The following is a 19,006-nucleotide window of genomic DNA, read 5'->3' on the forward strand; positions in this document are numbered from 1 at the left end:
CTTTTTGGTGCATTTCCAAGTCTGCCATTTTGTTTTGGAACGTGGTCCAGCCAGGGTAATTTTCAGTGGACTCAATCAGGCCACTATACCCTCATGCAACATAACTAGGAGACCCCTTTTTCCACCCTTTCGATTCAACCAAAATTAAACCTGGTTAAAATGGATTAGAATGGATGGACATTAGTGTCAATTCAAATGCTAATTAAACCCGATTGAAACCGGTTAGATCGGACAAACTTGATCACTATCACTTCATCCCATTGGTGATTTAATCGGGTTTTACAACATGATTTAACCGATATAAGAATAGAAGATCTAAACTCAGGTATTTCTCTTAAATCCAACGTGATTTCATTCTTATGTGATGGAACAATATAAATTCACTTTGAGCAATGATAAAAAAAAAATTAATGTTAAAAAATTGATTTATGCTATCTAATCTGGCACAAGCATGTCTATACTTGAGAGTAGGAGTTTGCTCTTTAATGAAAATAAGAAAGGCCAAAGACACACGAGGCACCAGTGGTCTAGTGGTAGAATAGTACCCTGCCACGGTACAGACCCGGGTTCGATTCCCGGCTGGTGCAGTTCGTTTTAATTTTTTTTATTGTAATCTGGACCTTAAACAAGTCTTTGTTATGTTTTATTTGAGGATAATAAATTATAGTACAGATTAAATTGGTGGTGAATCAGCGTTTATACATTCGTTGTTTTTCTCTGACCCTAAAACAAGGGCACGAGCTTCCTGCCCGTCAGCATGCAAATCGGTACTGGCGCAGTTTTTGCTCCAAGCCTCAAATAGCGACATTCGCACGCACCGAGAAGCATTGCAGACCCTTAGCCCTCCGCTAAACACAATAACTCCTCTCCTTCTAAATTTTTTCTAAAACCCCTCCTTTTCATTTTGTTTTTTTCCCCTTCTGCGTTCCCCTTTCTCAAAATCCACCTGTTTTTTTGCGCCAAGTTGTGATCAATTTATGAATATAGGCCGTTAGCCCCTTTCGAGTCGTTTGATGGATTTCGTGAAATCCATCAACTAGTCGAGGGATTGGAGATACATTTCCATTCACCTGCTCTCTAAATATTAATTAGAACCAGTCTTCGTTTTCCCAGTGCTTCTTTCTGTTTGTATTCTTTCCGAGATGGGGAAGAATCAAGCTTACAAAGCCATGCAGAGATCGAGATTGGGTTCGAGCTCGGGAGGGCCTGAGGAGATCGAGGATGGAATGGTCCGTACCTTTTCATACTAGTTGGCCTTTTCATGCTAAAAGGGAGCTCTTTTGAGTATTTATTTATTATTTTCTGCTTTGCTGAATGCCTACTTTAATTTCGATCAATTGCGTTGAACTTTCTTATCCGTGTTCATTTACTACCTTGTTCTCTAGCAACGTAATGACCAGATTGTCGTTTCATGACTTTTTGGTTACTTCAGGTTTTCCTAATTATTCAGATCGTTGATAGAAAATGCTCTGCGGAATTAAACTACTTTCAAACGATGATTCTATACGGTTCTTCGGTCATGATATAGCTATTTGATTGTGTGCTTCCGCTGATTTTAATTCCCATGTTACTGATTCCATCTGGTGATTAGCATGATAACATGTAGCTAGTAGCAATAGTGCTGGAAAAACTTGATGGTTACACGGATGAATAGAGGAGAATAATTATTAGGTATAAACAAGGGGATATTAGAGCGATTCACCTGGATATTTCATTGAACTGGTCTAGGCAGAACACTGACGAACTACTATCACATTTACCAGAGACAATTCTTCTCCCAAGTCTTCCTATTATTAATCTATTTAACTTGAGCACATGTTATTGACATATTAATTTTAAAAATGCTCTGTGCAGTTATTCTTTGATATGTCAAGGAGACGAAAGAGCAACATACTTTTCTAACTTATTAGAGGAGAGTTTGTTGTTTCTTGCCCGTTGTACCAAGGGTTCTGGTTATATTGACCACTCCGTGAGTTTCGAGTGTATTCTACTTTCTTTTTTTAATTCCTTTTCTGGATTATTAGAAGGTTTTGATCTAAAGAGTCTCTCTTATCCCATCTTTTGTTGATTTGCATGTCTAGAGGTTATGAATCATAGATCCTTACAGCTTAAGACAATACCCACAATTACTCATAATTTGTTTGGCCTGTGCTCACTGAGACCTTGGTAGGAAGTTTGATCAGCAGTACCTTTTCTTAGGGAGGAGGCCCATTTGAACCAGTTGAACCTTTAGCAATGTCTTTCAGTACTTGAGCAAGTGATATATTCTCATGGTATACCTGCAACATTGAGGTTAAAAACTGGTAAGATCAGTGGAATGAGATAACTAAGAAGAGATTGTTGTCAAAAGGAAAATTTATAAAATAATATTACAAAAGAAAATTATGAAATCCTTCTCTAAAAAATTAAATCCCAAACACTTAGAAAAAAGAATGTATTAATGGTGTTATTAAGAACCAGCTTTTATCTATTGTGCTATGACATGTTCTGGGAAGAGATTGGACGTTGATCTTTTAGTGTTTCTTGAATTGGAAGTGCTATTTGAAAGTGGTCCTTAGAAAGGAACAAGGAGGCTAAATAAGTTCAGAGATAACTGTAATTCTTTTAAAAAAAATAAAAGACTGCCTATCATGTCATAAGAAAAACATATTGGTGGTCAGTGAAGCATTTTTCTTTCGGTTACAATAGACTTATTTTGATCTAGGATTAGAAAAAACTTGTGCTTATTATTTGTGAGTAGGTCTTCTAATTTGATTAATCAATTTGGGATGGACCTAGACCTAACTTTAACATCTTCACTTGCTCTTTGTTCTGTTTGTTTATAAATATCTTATACGCACAAAATGCACGGACAACACATGAACATCTATTCTTTTCTTTTTTCACTGAGTTTATTTATTGCTTTGTGAAAAAGTATAAAATTAAGGATTATAGAGAGAGAAATTGAGAAGGAGAAAAAGAAAAGAGAAAAGAGAGTTCTAGAATGACTCTCAACACGACCTCCAGTCTTTTATTAAGTGAGTTGAGGTCAATTTATAGAAATGCACCTATACAGTTAAATCACTTAAACCCTTGTATCTCCCATTAGACATACTCAAATTACATGAAAATAAAACTAGAGACATATCTAAACATGTAAAATAAGATGATATAAACTCTAGACATCGCAACTAACGTAGAAAGATGAAGCTACCTTTAAGTAGATTTTCTAATACTCCCCCTCAAGCTGGAGCATATATATCCATTAGACCTAGCTTTTTACAGAATATCTCAAACTTGCGTTTGCTAAACATATTTCAATTTGATCACCAGATTGCACATAGGGAGTGACAATCTCCTCCTTCATCACTGCATCTCAAATAAAATGACTATCTACCTCAATATGCTTAGTTCTTTCATGGAATACCGGCTTCCTAGCAATGAATATGGTTGCTTGATTTTCACATTACTTAGTCATAAGTTCATCCCTTTGTAGATTCAATTCTCTTACCATAGATTATTCCCACATAAATTCACTGATTTTATGAGCCATGGCTCTATACTCAGCTTTAGCACTGGATTGAGGTACAACATTCTGTTTTTTGTTCTTTCAACTAATCAAATTTCCTCCCAGAAATACACAATAACCTGTAGTAGACTTCCTGTCAAGCTTAGATCCTGCAGAGTCTTGCATCTGAAAACACTTTTATATTGTGATCATAAGGCTTAAAGAATAATCCCTTTTCTGACCCATTCAAATATCTTAGGATCCTCTGGGCTGCCTTCGGATGAATCTTGCCAGGGCAATCCGTGGATTAACTAACAACCCTGATAACAAAAGACAAGTCAGGACGAGTAATAGTAGCATAAATGAGCGTGTCAACTAACTGATGATGTACAATTTCATCATAGAGTTCATCACTCTATCTATCATGAAGGTCTGACCAACCTCCATGGGAGTCTCGAGTGACTTAGGACCTAATAACCCATACTCTTGCTACATATATGCGATATATTTCCTCCATGTCAAAACAAGTCTTGTTTTTGCTTCTAGCTACTTTGATGACTAGAAAATACTTTAATGAACCCAAGTCTTTAGTCTGAAATTGTTTGGCTAAATGTGCCTTTATCTTCTCAATGCCAGTGACATTACTACCGGATAAGATAGTGTCATCCACATATTCTAGTAGCACCACAATACTAGACAATCTCTTCATGACAAAGAGTGAATGGTCATAGTGGTTGCCTAGCTAAATTTCCCAAACCATGTTTGAGGGCTTTGTTTGTGACCATATATAGCTTTCTTGAACCTGCAAACCTAGCCAATCTCTCCCGGAGCAACGTACCTAGGAGGTTGCTCTATATAAATTTCCTCATCCAAGTCACCATACAAAAAGACATTTTTAATGTCAAGTTGACAAAGTGGCTATCCCTGGTTTGCAACTATAGATATCAAAATCCAGACAACAGATAGTCGGGCAACTGGAGAGAAGCTCTCAAAAACATAGACTCCATATGTCTGTGTTGCTCTTGGCTACCAGCTGAGACTTGTATCTGTCAATAGATCCATCGGCCTTATACTTCATAATATATACCCATCTACACCCAACAACTGTAGCATCGAGGGGCAGGTCACACAATAGCCAGGTGCCTTTGTTCAATTATGCTTTCATATCGACATCCATAGCCTACTTCCACTAAGGAGAGGAAAGCACATCTTGCATAGAAGAAGGAATAGTGCGAGAGGACAATGACAAGGCAAATTGTTTTTATCGGTCAAACAGTAAATCAAAGGAAACAAAGTTTAAGAGAGGATAATATGTACCTTTTTGAACACCTTTACGAAGAGCAATGGGAAGGTGGAGTTCACTTGCCTTAGGATCAACAACCAAGAGGGTTCATGGTCCGGTGTGAGAGAGGGAACTGTCTTGTGTGAAAGCCACACGCCATTTGTGATATAACTGTTATTAGGGGTGGCATCAAACAGAGCCGGTTCGTGAACAACTTGAGCTCGGCTTGGTTCGGCTCGAAAAGTCCCAAAATTGAACCAAGCTCGAGCGAACCGTGGTTTGGTTTGGTGGCTCGCTAGCCGATTCGTTACTTAACGAGCAATTTTGTGTCGAGCCTTAATATTTTCGGCAAACCTTTCTTTCCTCTCTTCGACTCTGTTCTGTCTTCGGGCTTTGATTTCGGGGAGTAGCGAATCAAGGATTCGAGAGGCATCTTCCCTCTTTGTCGTCTTCATTCTTTGGTGTTTTCCCTCTTTGGCGTCTTTGTATTCCTCAATGGAGGGGATGTAGCAGAAGTTGGGTTATGTGATGGACGGTAAACTAGTGGGAGACAAAGAGATTTGCGAAGGACTGGGTTGGCGATGGTAAAAGATTTGTCGAGATTTTGGAAGCACATCAGTTTGTTTGAGACATCGGTGCAAAGGAGATACCGTCCTCGATCTAGGTCTTCATAGCTGACGATGTCCAATGGGCCTAACGAGGGACCTTTGCTCGTGCGTTCTTGGCTCTGCGAGTTTAAAATTTGTGGAGGAAATTTCTATTTGTTGGGTGTGCCAACATTGATTATGATGGCTGTCGGCATTGAGGTGGTGACGGAGGCCAGTGCAGGGCTAGAGTTTGAAGACGACCTCCATGGTTTGAACTGAGTTGATTTGGGCTTGCCCGGTCGACTTGTAAATCCTAAGGAAAAAAAAAACAAAATTTTTATTGTTGAGTGGAGGATTTGAACCCACGATCTCAACTTAAAATTTAAGAAAATGACCTCTAATCCATATAACCTTGAGTGATACTGTTGGATACATTTAATAGATATTTGAATAACTAGAAAATCTGTATATTTGTTTTTTATGCCATTTCTCATTTACTTCATATGAATTAAATAATTTTACATGCAAATATGAATTTATAAATTCATATTTATGAAATTTTTTATTTAGGCTTTTATGCATACTTAATTTTCTATACATATTTTTGGTTGACCTAAATATAAGGAATTAATAATTGGCATCAATTTAAGTCAATTATCTTGATGTCATATTTTTGTTTACATTTGAATAATTGAGTAATGGCCACAATATTCTTAATTATGAAAATGTCTAGTGACATTAAACTTAGTCACATAAAGTTAATGGCATAAAAAAATGTGATTAATTATGGAGATATAATTATTTAACCCCACAGTGTAATTGTTTAAGTGATTAATCAAGATGAGATAGAAATATTAAAAAAAATAAAAAAATTCTAGTTGCCCATAGGCCTAGAAAATTTCTTGACAGACAATTTGATCCCATCATAAAGTGAATCGTTTATGTGTTATAATCTAAGCCCACATGAAAGATTATAATGACATATTGATTTATTTGTTTGAATTTATTTACATGGATAAATATTCAATAGTATTAAATGTAGGTATGAGCTTGAACTCGTCTCGAGCTCAAGCTTGAACTCGGTTAAAATTATTGGGCTTGAGCTCGATTACAATTTTAGGTTTGAGGCTAGGCTAGGCTCGAGCTCGAGTTCGAAATATTTGATCGAACATAGGCAGGTTCGGGCTCGGCTCGATTCGATGCCATCCTTACGGCTGTTATGGTTTCTCAGCAGTAGCACCAAATGATGGATTACGAACCTCCTCCAACGGAGTGGGGACAACAATCTTTGGATCTGTAATAAATGGAGACACATCTATAGATGATGATTGGAAGAATGGAGTATCCTAAAAAATGTCACATCAATATATATAAACGACTTCTTAGTAGAAGGACAAAAACATTTGTACCCTTCTGTGTACGTGAATGTCCCAAGAAAACGCATTTCACTACACGAGGGGACAATTTGTCCTTCAAAGTACCAAAGACTTGTGTAAAAACACATGCAGCCAAAAACACGAGGAGACAGTGGAAATAATAAGGTAGATGGCATTAACACCTGTATGGGAATTTCACCACCTAGAACAGGGAAGACATCCTGTTAATGAGAAAGCAAATAGTAAGAACTGCATCATCCCACTATGATTTGGGTACATTCATATGTATAAGCATGGTATGGGCCACTTCCAAGAGATGACGATTCTTACGTTCAACAATACCATTTTGTTGTAGGATAAAGACACGCGAAGACTGATGTATAATACTAAACTGATCAAACTTCTGATTCATGAATTCCAAGCCATTATCAATGCGAAGTACACAAATAAAGGTATCAAACTTATTTTTTATTTCACTAAAAAAAGTTGGAACACATCAAATAATTCAAATTTCTCCCTAAAAGATACACCTAAGTACATCTACTAAAATCATCAATAAATGAAACAAAGTTCTTATAACCAAAAACACTGGGCACTGGACTAGGCCCTCAAACATTAGAATGAACAATGTCAAATAAGTGACTGTCTTGTGATGCTTGCCTAGCTAACATGATTCACATTGAAAGGAAAGACTAGATGGAAATGTAGGAAAACACTGAACCAACTTTGCAGGAGAAGGATGACCTAACTATAAATACCATTGTAAAGGCAAGGTTACAGAATGCAATTCTTGTAAGGAATCCTTTGAGTGGCTCTCCAAATAGTATAGTTCGCCTCTCGCACACACAAAACCAATCGTCCTCTTTGTCGTGAGATCCTGAAACACATAGTGAGAAGGATAAAAAGTTACAGAACAATTCATGGATTTGGTAAGTTGACTAATTGTCAATAGATTGAGAGGAAATTTAGAGATAAATAGTACAGACTAAGGTGACATGAATGACGATGGAGCTAATGTGCCTATTCCTTGAACTAATGAAATTGATTCATCAGTCAAGGTGTCATGTTTAATAGCAACTGACTCTTTTAAATCGGAAAACAAGGAGGATCATGAAATATGTAGTAGCTCTTGAGTCAAGGACCTAGGTGGAGAAGGATTGACGTACCTAAACTAGCCAAGGTGGCTGTAAGAGTGGAAGTTTGAGCCACAGATACAGAAGATGAGGCAGTCGTACCTGAATTAGGCAAGGTGGTTGTGGGAGTGGAAGTTTGAGCTACAAATGTAGAAGATGAGGCAATTGTTAACTGTGCCATACGTTGAGCTAGCTGTTGCATTTTACCTCATGCCCCAGGTACAATATTCACTATAGACCCAACAGATGTTTCTGTGCCTTCATAAACCAGAGTGTTAGCCTAGGTAGGTTTCCCGAAATTTGCCCAACACTTGTCAGAAAAAGGGTTGGAGCGGCCACAATGCATACATTTTCGGTCAGGTCTAGTAATACTCATGCCTTTGCCTTGGCTATCTCTTCCTCTGCTTCTAGTACTTCCACTTCAACCTCTAGAGTGATCGTAGTTGCCTAGAGTATTGAGCGTAAATACATTAACACTATTACACTGGTCACATTACTCCCATGGGATATAATGGTAGGTTTTGCATGCGAGACTCTGTTAAAAGGCTGTGGATAAAGATTGTATATCCCCTGAGGCTAATAGTTATGCCCTAATAGCATCAAACGCCGGCCCCAAGCCATCCAGAAATTTTGCAATATGCACCTGTCCATGCTATTTTCTAGATTCCCTTTCATCAACAGTAGGATGGAAAATGCTTATCTTTTGCATTATATCCACCAGTTCACTGTAATATTCTATAACGGATCTTTGACTTCTCTTGAGGCTAAGCATTTTGGCATATAACTCATAAACTTGTGACAAATTGCGCTCCCAAGCATAATAGATTCTAAGGATATCCACATCTCCTTGGCAGTGTCACAATTCATAATTTGATTCCTCAATTTGGAATCAATATTGTTAATCAGCCACATCATCGCCTGGCTGTCTTCAGCTTCTTGGTCATCGTTCAGAGGGATAGGAGGATTGTCTGTATTGAACTTGGACTTCCTCTTAGCTTTTAGATATATTCGAACTGACTTGGACCAACTTTGATAGTTTTGACCAATCAGCCTCTTAGATGTAATCAAATTCTCATTTTTCCTTTTGAACTTCCAATTTCTTTTCTCTACTTTCGTAATACATTCACACATTTCTCTCAAAAAAAAACTTCCAAATTCCCTTGAAGAGGTGGTAATTTCACTAGAATCAGCCATCAAAGTAATACATACTCAATTCAACCCTAATTTCATTTCCCACACACTTGTACTAGTAATAGCTAGGTGACTTCAAAATTTTGGGGTAGGGCAAAAATTACGATGTGCGCCAACCACATGAGTACAATAATCGAATTCTATGCAATTAAATTCGCATAAGCCACAAAACATAAAAAATAGGGCTGGTGTCAGCAAATTTCATGATGACGTAGGCAGAGGACCTCATATTGGGATATGTACAATGCAAAAAGGATATATTTCAACTCAATAAACCCTCATGGGGCAATAATTAGTCTCAGAATTACTGAAACAGCAGTAGAAGCCATCAACCCCAAGGTTATGGCAGAAGAAGAATACAAAAATTCAGATTTTTACCGATTAGTCAAGCCAAATTTCAAAAAATTCCCTCTCTACGAAGTCACGGGCTTCAATGGAGAGAATATGATAAGAATGAAAACTTCCAATTAAGATCTACTACTCTGATACCATGAAAAAGTATAAAATTGAAGATTATAGAGAGAGAAATTGAGAGGGAGACGGAGAAGGAGAAGAGGCAAAAGAGAATTCTGCCATGACTCTCACGACCCCCATTCTCTTTTATTGAGTGAGTTGAGGTCAATTTATAGAAATGCCCCTATACACTTAACTTCACTTAAACCCTTACATCTCCCGCTATACATACTCAAATTACATGAAAATAAAATAGAGAAATATGTAAACATGTAGAATAAGATGATATAAACTCTTGCCATCACAGCTCATGTAAAAAGATGAAACTACCATTCAGTAGATTTTCTAACAATTTGATTCCTCGAGCATAACTTGAATATATTGGTTTCTGGTAGATTAGCTTTGAGTTATATATATTTTCGTTGTTCTTTCCATGGATATTTTCTGACAAGGACAGTCGCAGATGGATGGTTCTTTTCATTCACCAGAGTGGCATGCAGCTCGTTTGGCCAGTTTAAAAACATCACATACGGTAACCTGGGAAGAATTCAAAAGGAAACAAAAGGTATCTTTATGATCATGGATATGCAAAATGATCACTATTATTATTTTTCTTCATTCTTGATAAATATCTAGTTGAGGTGGTCTTCAGAAAATTAGAGGTAATCACTTGAAAAAGATACTCATCATAGTCGTGGTTGTGACTTTTATTTTTAATTTTTAATTTTTAATTTATAACATTGAGAGAATTTACTAAGAAAATAGAGAAAATATGCATGGGATGCAGATGGGTAAGTACAAGAAGAGCGAAAAATAAGGTCAAGAAAGAATAAAAACAACAAGAAAACAAAGAAGAAAAAGGGAAATACAGCATCATTTAAAAACAACAAGACTATGCGTATTCGAGAGGGTAAGTGTTTTTTTCAGTTCTTGTTGTTATTAGTATTATTATTAAAAAATTATAATTATTGCTGTAATGAGTATTATTATCATTGTTATCCTTGAAATGTTGTTTACACACACCTACTAGGTGGGAGACCTCTATAAGACTTGAACCTGGACCTCATATTTATGACCAAACTACTTGCTCCACCCCACAAACCCATTAAAACAAAAATATATAAAAGAAATTGAAATTATATTGTTATTCAAACATTTTACTTTCTTGGCACGCCTTCATCACTAAGCAATAATATAATATAATTCGCACTCCAATCACATGTCAACAGATTTTCTATAAAACATGTTGGAACCAGATGGTGGCATGTCAACTGATACTGATGTATATGGTTGGACCATTTAACTTTGGTTAACCTTGTACTCTTCTACAGCGAAGTAAGGAAATATATCTGTATGTGTGCTTGGCTTACTCTCTGAGAAGGATACTGTTGAATTTCAAGCATTAATTTGTCTTTAAGTAGGTCCCCTGTTTTGGCAAGCTTTATGTCATTTATTTCATGACTTGTTCTGTTAGGCATTTTTTCCATCTCCCTTTTGTCGTCAATTTTTCCAATATCTTCATGTGCAATTGCTTTCCTTTTTCTCTCCTCATCTTCCCTTCTCCCACCCCCAAATTCCTTTTCCTTAGTTTGTTAAAATTTATGGTTAAAATCAGATTTTTTTAATTCTAAAGTAAATTTTACTTTCTTACATGATTGTTCGAGACATTTTATGGCATATTTTCACTTCTAGGAAGATGAACTGAAAAAAGGTGAGCTTGAAGCAGATAAGGATAGAATGATGAGAGACTATAGGGCTCAATTAGATGCTGAAAGGGCAGCTAAGCTTGCTCAAGGAAGAAATCACTCAGGCAGCAAGTCTAATCACAAGAAAGGTAGGGAAAAGAATTATTGGATATGGTTTTGATAATATAGGGATTTTTTGGGTATTTGTGTTATGAATTGACTTCTTCTTACTGAGAATGTGATTGCAGACAGAAAAGAAAAGGATCACAAGAGAAGGTCTAGCAAAAGGAGAAAGGTTTGTTCTATTTCTAACCCTATTAGTTCTGCCCAAGGAATTTGATGTTTCAGTCCTTTCCCTTTGTTTCTTAGTTCAATATTTAGTTCATAAATGGTTTTAAGCAAAAAAAATCCTCCTGATAAATTTGTTTCAATTTTTTTTTCCATTATAAATTGGTTCTCTTATAATTAACCTTTTTTTTTGTATGACATTATCGCCCATATAGTACTAAGGTAGAATGACCTTTTCTTTTTATTTTTTTAGTGGATGCTAAAATGTTTTCTTGAATTTTTTTATTAATGATGAGAAATGGATTTTATTAATAGAAACCTTCCAAAAGACAGAAAATGACTACAAGGATACAATCAATACAGCCCCAAGAGCTAAAATAAAAACAAAGACAAGATCAACACTACAGCCATCCATAACCTAGTTGAAAGGACTGGTTCTTCTTATAACAAGCTATTGATAGGAAGCATCACTTGTAGTGAAGGAATCTGCAAGGGTATTAACGCTTATGAAGACGTGAATCTGAGAGAGTTTGAGGGTCATCAAATGCCTTTAATTTCATCAAATTAAATCAAAAGCAATCATGAGGGAACTTACTTTCATCCCCAAGGCTTGGTAGATGACAACTCTCAAAAACCTTCTATGAGAAGGGGCAAAATGATGTGATTCTCATGGATATAAAGACTTGGGATAAGGGGTCTCTATCCTGCATGGTCCAGGAGAAAGCCGAGATTAAGGATTAGATCAAAGCCACAAAGTAAGCATACTTGGATGTTGTGGTGTATAATCCAGAAGAGTTCTTTTTCTAAATCACATTATCTTTATATCCCCTAATATGAATAATATCCAAGAGAGAAAGAAGGTGTCTAACATCTGTCGTTTCTTTGTATGTCAGGGTGTGCTCCAAGTTTATTAGATATCTTTACCACATTGATCCAGCTGGGCTTTGGGATATGGCGGACTACTTGGGATGCTCTGGGGAAAATATGCCAGCTACATTTCTTGGGCTCCCACTTTTTGATTCTCAGCCTTCGGCATCACTATGGTCCCCCCTCATTGAGAAATTTGAAAAGAGGCTAGCCTCTTGGAGGGGTAAACTCTTAACTACAACGGGGCGTCTGACTTTCCTCAAGTCTTGTCTGGCAGGGCTGCCAAATTATCTGTTATCATTCATTCACTGTCCGGCCTCCGTTTGCTCCAAAATTGACACCATCTGTTGGCAATTTCTCTGGAGAGGATCAAAAGAAAGCTTTAAATACCATTTGGTTAGTTGGAAGGATATTTGCATGCCTCATAATAAGGGAGGATTGGGCATCCGACCTACAAGGGAAATGAACAAAGCTCTTAAGCTCAAATGGATTTGGAATTTCAACAACAAACATAACAGTTTATGGAGGAATATGGTTAAATTTTACCTTCAGTTTTCGGGTGCCTGGTGGAGAGAGCGTGGCACCGCTCGCCTCCTATCCCCGATATGGAAATCAATTTTTAAGTTCCTTCTAGTATTCAGAGATGTTATCTTTCTTTTGGTCGGATGGATGGTGTGACCCCCGATCCCTCTTAGAGGAATTCTCGGGGCTGCATAGGGTGGCTAGAGACCTCTCTTACTCTGTGGCTGATTCATGGAATGATCAATCGTGGAGTCTTCCGTTCCGTCGGGGACTAAATGATGAGGAATCATTGGCCTTTTGCTCTCTCTTTATCAGACTCAGCAATACTGTTATCCAGGAACATTTAGTTGATAAGCTAATTTGGAAGCCCAACACTAATGGCTGATTCATTGTTACTTCTGCTTACTCTCATATCAGAAAGCAAGACTACAATATTTATGAGCACAAGGCAAATCTGGCTTGGAAACTCTCAGCGCCAAGCAAAATCAAAATTTTCGTGTGGTCGGCCATCAGAGAATAAGTTCTTACTTCTGACAACATTCATAAAAGAGTCTTCACCGCCCATGATCTTTCTTGTCCCCTTTGTGGTGAGTGCGATGAGACAGTCCAACATGTCCTCTTACACTGGATATTCGTGGCAAGTCTGGATGAAGATTTTTCAGAAGATTGGGTTCCAAGTGGGGCTACATCAAGACCTCTTCGGCATCTTTGAGATGGTTTGAGGGATTCACCTTTCTCGGCTGGGCAAGTTAATACTTTCGGTCTTTCTTGTGCATGTTCCATGGTGCATTTGGCTCGAGCGGAACAACCGGAGATTCAACTCCAAAGCTTGCACCCCGGACAACACAACTTCTCATGTCGTTAGCCTCATCTAGAGCTGGCTTCATACAAGGAAGCAATTTGCTGCTCTATTGGGTGTTTCCCTTTGGGAAAATTGGAGCTTGATTGCCCATATGTTTGGCCCCTACAGAACTCCGAGTATGACCATCTTGGATCATCCCCCTTGTGATTGCATTAAGCTCAATTTTGATGGTGGTGCTATTAGCTGTCCTGGGCCGGTAGGAGCAGGCAGTGTGTTCAGAGGTCACAATGGAGACCCTATTCTTTTTTATGCTAGTCCGGTGGGCATTGCCGATTCTAATACTGCTGAAGCTAGTGCTCTACTGTTGGGCCTCTAAATCTTCAGGGATCGTCTCCATGGCAAGTTAATAATTGAAGGCGACTCGAAGACTATTATTAGTTGGTGTTCCAAAGACAGCTCTCCCCCTTGGCGCCACTGGCCAATCACTAATAGTATTGTTGACATTGTATCTTCTATTCATTGTAATTGGAATCTCATTCCTAGATCAGCCAACTCTTTGGCTGATAAATAGGCAAAATTCGGAACTTCCCAACAATCTCTCATTGTTTGGGAAGGCTTCTCTCCTTTGTAAATTGCTCTTTTGAGTTTTTGTCTTAATAAAAATCAGCATCATTTAAAAATAAAAATAAAAATTGGGAACTGGTACTTGAGAGTCCTAGTAATTTTAAAGATTGTTGGGAAGGCCCTCAAAGCAACCTCTCCAATGCAGGTGCCTTGCCCAAAAGAATGTGCAATTATCAACATGGGGCCTAACTCTTCCACATTTTGTTTATTGCTACAAAATTTGAACAACCATTTTGTTTAGGAAGTGTAGTTATTTATTTAATGTGTTGGATACCAATACTGCTGTTCCGCTTTGCGACGAACATTTTGCAATTAACCAAGTAATATTTAAAACTAGAAGATGTGCCTTTCAAAGGAACCTCCTTTTGTATATCTCCAATGGGTTGACAACATGTTGGCAAGGCAAAAAGGATAGGAAGTGATTAGAAAAACCTTCCAGGAAATCTTAAGCATTTCTGGGCTGGCCAAGGAGAGGAGATTCCCCTGCCAATTATCAAGTCTTTTTTCAACTTTTTAGTGACTGGACTTCAGATGGTCTTGCCAGGCTTACCTAGGAGAAAGGGCAGTCCCAACTACGATGAGGGAGGGGATCCTGATAGCAGCCCAAGATGTACGTATTATCCTTTATGAGTCCAGGATTTAAGATTGATACCAAATACGAAGAGATGTTAACTAATTTATGTGCTGCCTAGAGACCAATTCATTGGTAGATAAAAGGCCTTTAATGGTGGTAATTTGATTGAAGAGAAATGGTGGTAATCTGATAGTAGATAAAAAGGGCTTTAATGGTGGTAATTTGATAAGTATCCCAGTCCCACCACAAAAACAGATAGTGTCGTTGGCAAACAGAATAATAGACACTCTGGACAAGGAGTTTGTTGAAGTAGGTAGTGAAAGCCAAGCTTTCCTTTGGCTAATAGCAAGAAATGAGTTAAAGTTTTTCCCTAAATATTAAATAAAAGAGGAGAGAAGATTCCCTTGATACAGCCCCTTCACAGCCTCTCAGTACCCATGCACAGGAGGTAAGAAGGTGGCAGTGAATCCATCTCCTCCCATTGCCCCAGAACATTTTCAAAAGGCATGCTCTAGAAAAACTAGTTGATCTGATCTAAAACTTTCTCCATGTCGAGTTTGAGTATGTTACCCCTCCAATGAAATGAGTGGAACTTATGAGCCCGGAAGGTTGCATCAAGGGTTAGTCTATCATTGTGAAAAGAACTCTGATTCATGTTAATAATTTTTATTTTAAGTAGGAACTCTTGAAGGACTGATGAATGTCAAACTATTGTTGAATGCCTATCATCTCAATCTCATCTATCATGGTCTGGTGGCTTTGGCTAGATGGGGCTGATGTTTGAAACCTGAGATGATGGGTTTCTTAAAGAAAGTCCTACATGGAAAGTGTTACAATGTGGGACCCACCGTGGTGCACGAGCTGGTGGGACCCACCATGAGGATGTGGGATACCAAGAAGAGTCCTCACCCAAGCTAGTACGAGTTAAGAGATAAGAAGCACAAGCTGGAATAAGTTAGAAGACTTGAAGATCAAGTGGGACCCACAAAGATATCACGAGCTGGTAATCTTATCAATATGAGCTAGAAGATCATGTGGGACCCACAAAGATAAGACCACGAGCCAGCCTCCTCTCTTATGTCTACATGATTGAAGAAGAGTTAGAGTTTAAGTTATATTAGACCTCTAGTAGATTGTGTTATCCTTTCATGATAGATTTATCTTAGAGAGTTAGAGTTAGAATGTAATTAGGAGACTTAAAGGTTAATTGTATAAGGACTCTATCACTTCTTCTACTATAAATAGAGGTGTTGTAATTTGGAGTTAATAAAGTTCTTCAATTCTTTCTTGAGTAAATCTCTCGCTTTTTGCTTGGCGCACACCTTGTTTCTCTTCTCCTCATCTCTCTACCCGAGTGCCTTCTTCCCCTTTTCTTCTTTTTCTTTCTCTCTTCCCTTGCTTGTGATATTAGAAAATGGGTCCTAAATTCAATAGAAAGTTACGCTTGTGTTGATTTTTTCTTCACTATCCATTATAACTATTATTGAACCTGTTTTCGTGCTGGACAGGTCCTTTCACTTTTCTAGCTAATAGAATCCCCCTTCAGTGTAAATTGATTTAAATTCTTTTTCACATATGGATGGTTTGGTACTCCTATTGAGTTTCCTTTATCTTGGATTAGGAATAGGTTGCTGGGATAAATAGTTGGCTTCTTCGTTGTCTTTCCTCTTTTCTTGTAGTTTGTATGTCTCATACACTTGGATTTTTTTTCTTTTGATATATGGTCATTCTGATGTTCAAACAAATTGCAGTATGTCAGCCCACATTTATTTATTATTTATTATTCATTTGGACTAATAATTTCATTAAAGGATGATGCTGGTACAACAGAATGTAGAGGCAAAGCCTCAAACCCGATTGGAAATTGATACAATTTGGTGGGGTAATATGTCCTTTTTTAAGCTATCTGAGATCCAGTTAGCAGCACTCTAGTGTGGTGCCAAACAACCTTTCTGGGAGTATATAATTCATTCATGATAAGGACCAAATTCATTCAACCAAGAACTTTGTGGGATCCATGAAGTGAAACAACAATCCTCTGTAGCTTTAAAGTTTTGTAACTGAAAACAAAATCATTTCATGGGGTCTGCTTTTTCAACACTTAGATATGATAGCTCAATAATTGTTATTTTTTTTCTGAATATAGGAGGTGCCTGTGCAGAGGGTGCTTCATTATGACTTAAAGTAGGGGCTAGGTTGATCTCAGGATTTCTATCCTGGGTGAAGTTTGCTACTGCTTTCTGTTAACTTGCTGAGCTGCATAGCTACCAACTTTACAATTAAGCACCTGTAAAGGATATCAAATGTCAGCTATTAAGAAAAAACTGGCCTTTGTTCCCTTGTAATGAGAATGGTGTTCATCTATGGATACTTCGTGAAAGTTTATAGCTATGTCTCCTCTGGAGAAGCTGGAAAATTGTCTAATAACGTGGTCTAGCTCTGGATAAGGTTTGGATATATTTGCATGTTGGTGTGTTTTCATTATGATTATGAGTTAGGCTTCTGCCATACAGGTAATCCTCTGCTATTCTAGTCATTATTGTTTTTTCAGTATATTAAATTTCAGAGACAAAATCATCTTGTTCATGCTGAATATTCAGGAGAGAATGATTTTCCTGTTCTTCTGTAGTCTACATGTGATAGTTAAGGCATTTTTGAGAGAAGTATAGGAAGGGTCCTAGATGCTTCCTGCATCCTGTGTATGAGTTTAGATGTTGGGGTTGTTGGGAGCATTTGATTCTTATCAGGTTTTGAAGCCCCAGACGAATACTTGTTTTTCCTTTGAAAACAATCTGACTGAAGTTATGGGAAATGTCAATGGTGGCTGATCTTTAGCACATTTTGTTTGTTCTTTTATATGGATTTCAGGCTTCTGCTCCTTTTTTCTCTTTTTCTTCATTTTCTGGATTGTTTGTAGGCATGCTTTTTTGCTTCAAGCATTCTGAGCATGCGGTAGAATTATCCTAGGGTTCCTGTCCAAAGTGGATTAGTAGGTGGAGGATATGCATTTGAACCAGAAATTCACCTGCTTGAATAGGACGCAGTGGTAAAAGTTGGGGCAAAATCTGGGAGGAGCTAATCATCTACAATGGAAACAGTAATCTTCTTTGTTAATTTCGTGGTAAATCATCCAGTGCATGTCTTGTTTTTTCAAATTCGAGGAATTCAACTTGTATCCTCAGGAGCGGAGTCCTATTTTGTTTTCACATCAGATATGCTTTGCTCGTAGGTGTTCCGATTCAAGAGGTTCATGCTGATAGTCTCTGTTTCCTTTACTCCTGATCTGTCAAACTGTGGGACTTCGATTTGTTTATCTTGGTTATTTGGACTGAGGATAGCTGAAATTTTCTTGCAGCATTCTAGAAGGAAATCTTTGTCAGAGTCGAGTTCATCAAGTTCTTCATCAGATTCTTCTAGCAGTGATGATGAGGAGCGAGAAAAAAGGAAATCGAGATCACGTTCTAAGAGAACAAAGAAAGAAAGAAAACACAAGTCAAGAAGCAGGGATCCTGGTAGTGATAGTGAAAAAGTGGGTGGCCCTTTGCCTCTATCTAGATTCTTTAGTGGTGGTGTAAAGAGTTGATGATCAATGAGCAACCCAGCTTTCACCTCTTCATGTATTTCTAGTCTTTCTTTTTTTGGTGGCAGTGGAGAGATTTGTTTCGTCTTTGCTTTGAAACACAGAGATGTTAGCCTATTGAGGACACTATATTTTATGTTCAGTTATCAGTAAAGTGTAGACTCTCTTATAACAATGAAACGAAAATATTCCTTTCCTTTCCTTCTTTGTTTTTCTATTTGTTTTGAAGTGTCTTAAAATGCATTAACGTGTATGAAAATCTCTCGAAATTCTGAGTTGCATAAAAAAAGTGAATCATCTTGTTTATTGACAAAAGAGAGAAAGTAATGCCTTAATTTGTTAGAATGCTTACTTCTTTGTCTATGTTTATATTCTCATGTTTATGGCCGTGATGGCTAAACTTCTCTCCACTTTCTTCTTCTCCTTTTCTCTTGCTTGTTATCTTCTTTTAATTTGGACCTGAGTAACACTTCACTCTCCCTAATAAGAGAATCGATCCAAATGTCATCTTGTTTTTACCATCACTAATAATTGAAACATCTCAAACACAGATGG

The 19,006-nt window shown here is 37.6% G+C and overlaps 1 protein-coding gene and 1 non-coding gene across 2 annotated transcripts; both read left to right on the forward strand.

Moving 5' to 3' along the window:
- The first annotated feature begins 516 nt into the window (after nt 1–516).
- On the forward strand, nt 517–587 carry TRNAG-GCC (transfer RNA glycine (anticodon GCC)). The gene has a single exon. It is a non-coding gene; the product is annotated as a tRNA-Gly (tRNA).
- Nucleotides 588–732: 145 nt separating this feature from the next.
- Nucleotides 733–18,653, forward strand: LOC137962625 (uncharacterized). The gene is made up of 5 exons (XM_068809615.1): nt 733–1,229; nt 9,973–10,074; nt 11,202–11,343; nt 11,443–11,489; nt 18,227–18,653. The coding sequence occupies exons 1-5, from the start codon at nt 1,143–1,145 to the stop codon at nt 18,452–18,454; spliced, it is 606 nt and encodes a 201-aa protein (XP_068665716.1). The 5' UTR covers nt 733–1,142; the 3' UTR covers nt 18,455–18,653.
- Nucleotides 18,654–19,006: the final 353 nt, after the last annotated feature.

Source organism: Aristolochia californica, unplaced genomic scaffold (assembly GCF_029961685.1).
Source record: "Aristolochia californica isolate CCGP_79_NKW_82.1479 unplaced genomic scaffold, dmAriCali1.0.hap1 SCAF_4, whole genome shotgun sequence".
In the NCBI taxonomy this organism is placed as follows: Eukaryota; Viridiplantae; Streptophyta; class Magnoliopsida; order Piperales; family Aristolochiaceae; genus Aristolochia; species Aristolochia californica.

What these genes read in the sequence shown, in the direction of transcription:
- LOC137962625 (XM_068809615.1), top strand. Translation starts at nt 1,143, where the DNA reads ATGGGGAAGAATCAAGCTTACAAAGCCATGCAGAGATCGAGATTGGGT. An exon ending in AATTCAAAAGGAAACAAAAG is followed by an intron (nt 10,075 to 11,201) that starts GTATCTTTATGA and finishes TTTCACTTCTAG; the next exon opens with GAAGATGAACTGAAAAAAGG. An exon ending in CAAGTCTAATCACAAGAAAG is followed by an intron (nt 11,344 to 11,442) that starts GTAGGGAAAAGA and finishes ATGTGATTGCAG; the next exon opens with ACAGAAAAGAAAAGGATCAC.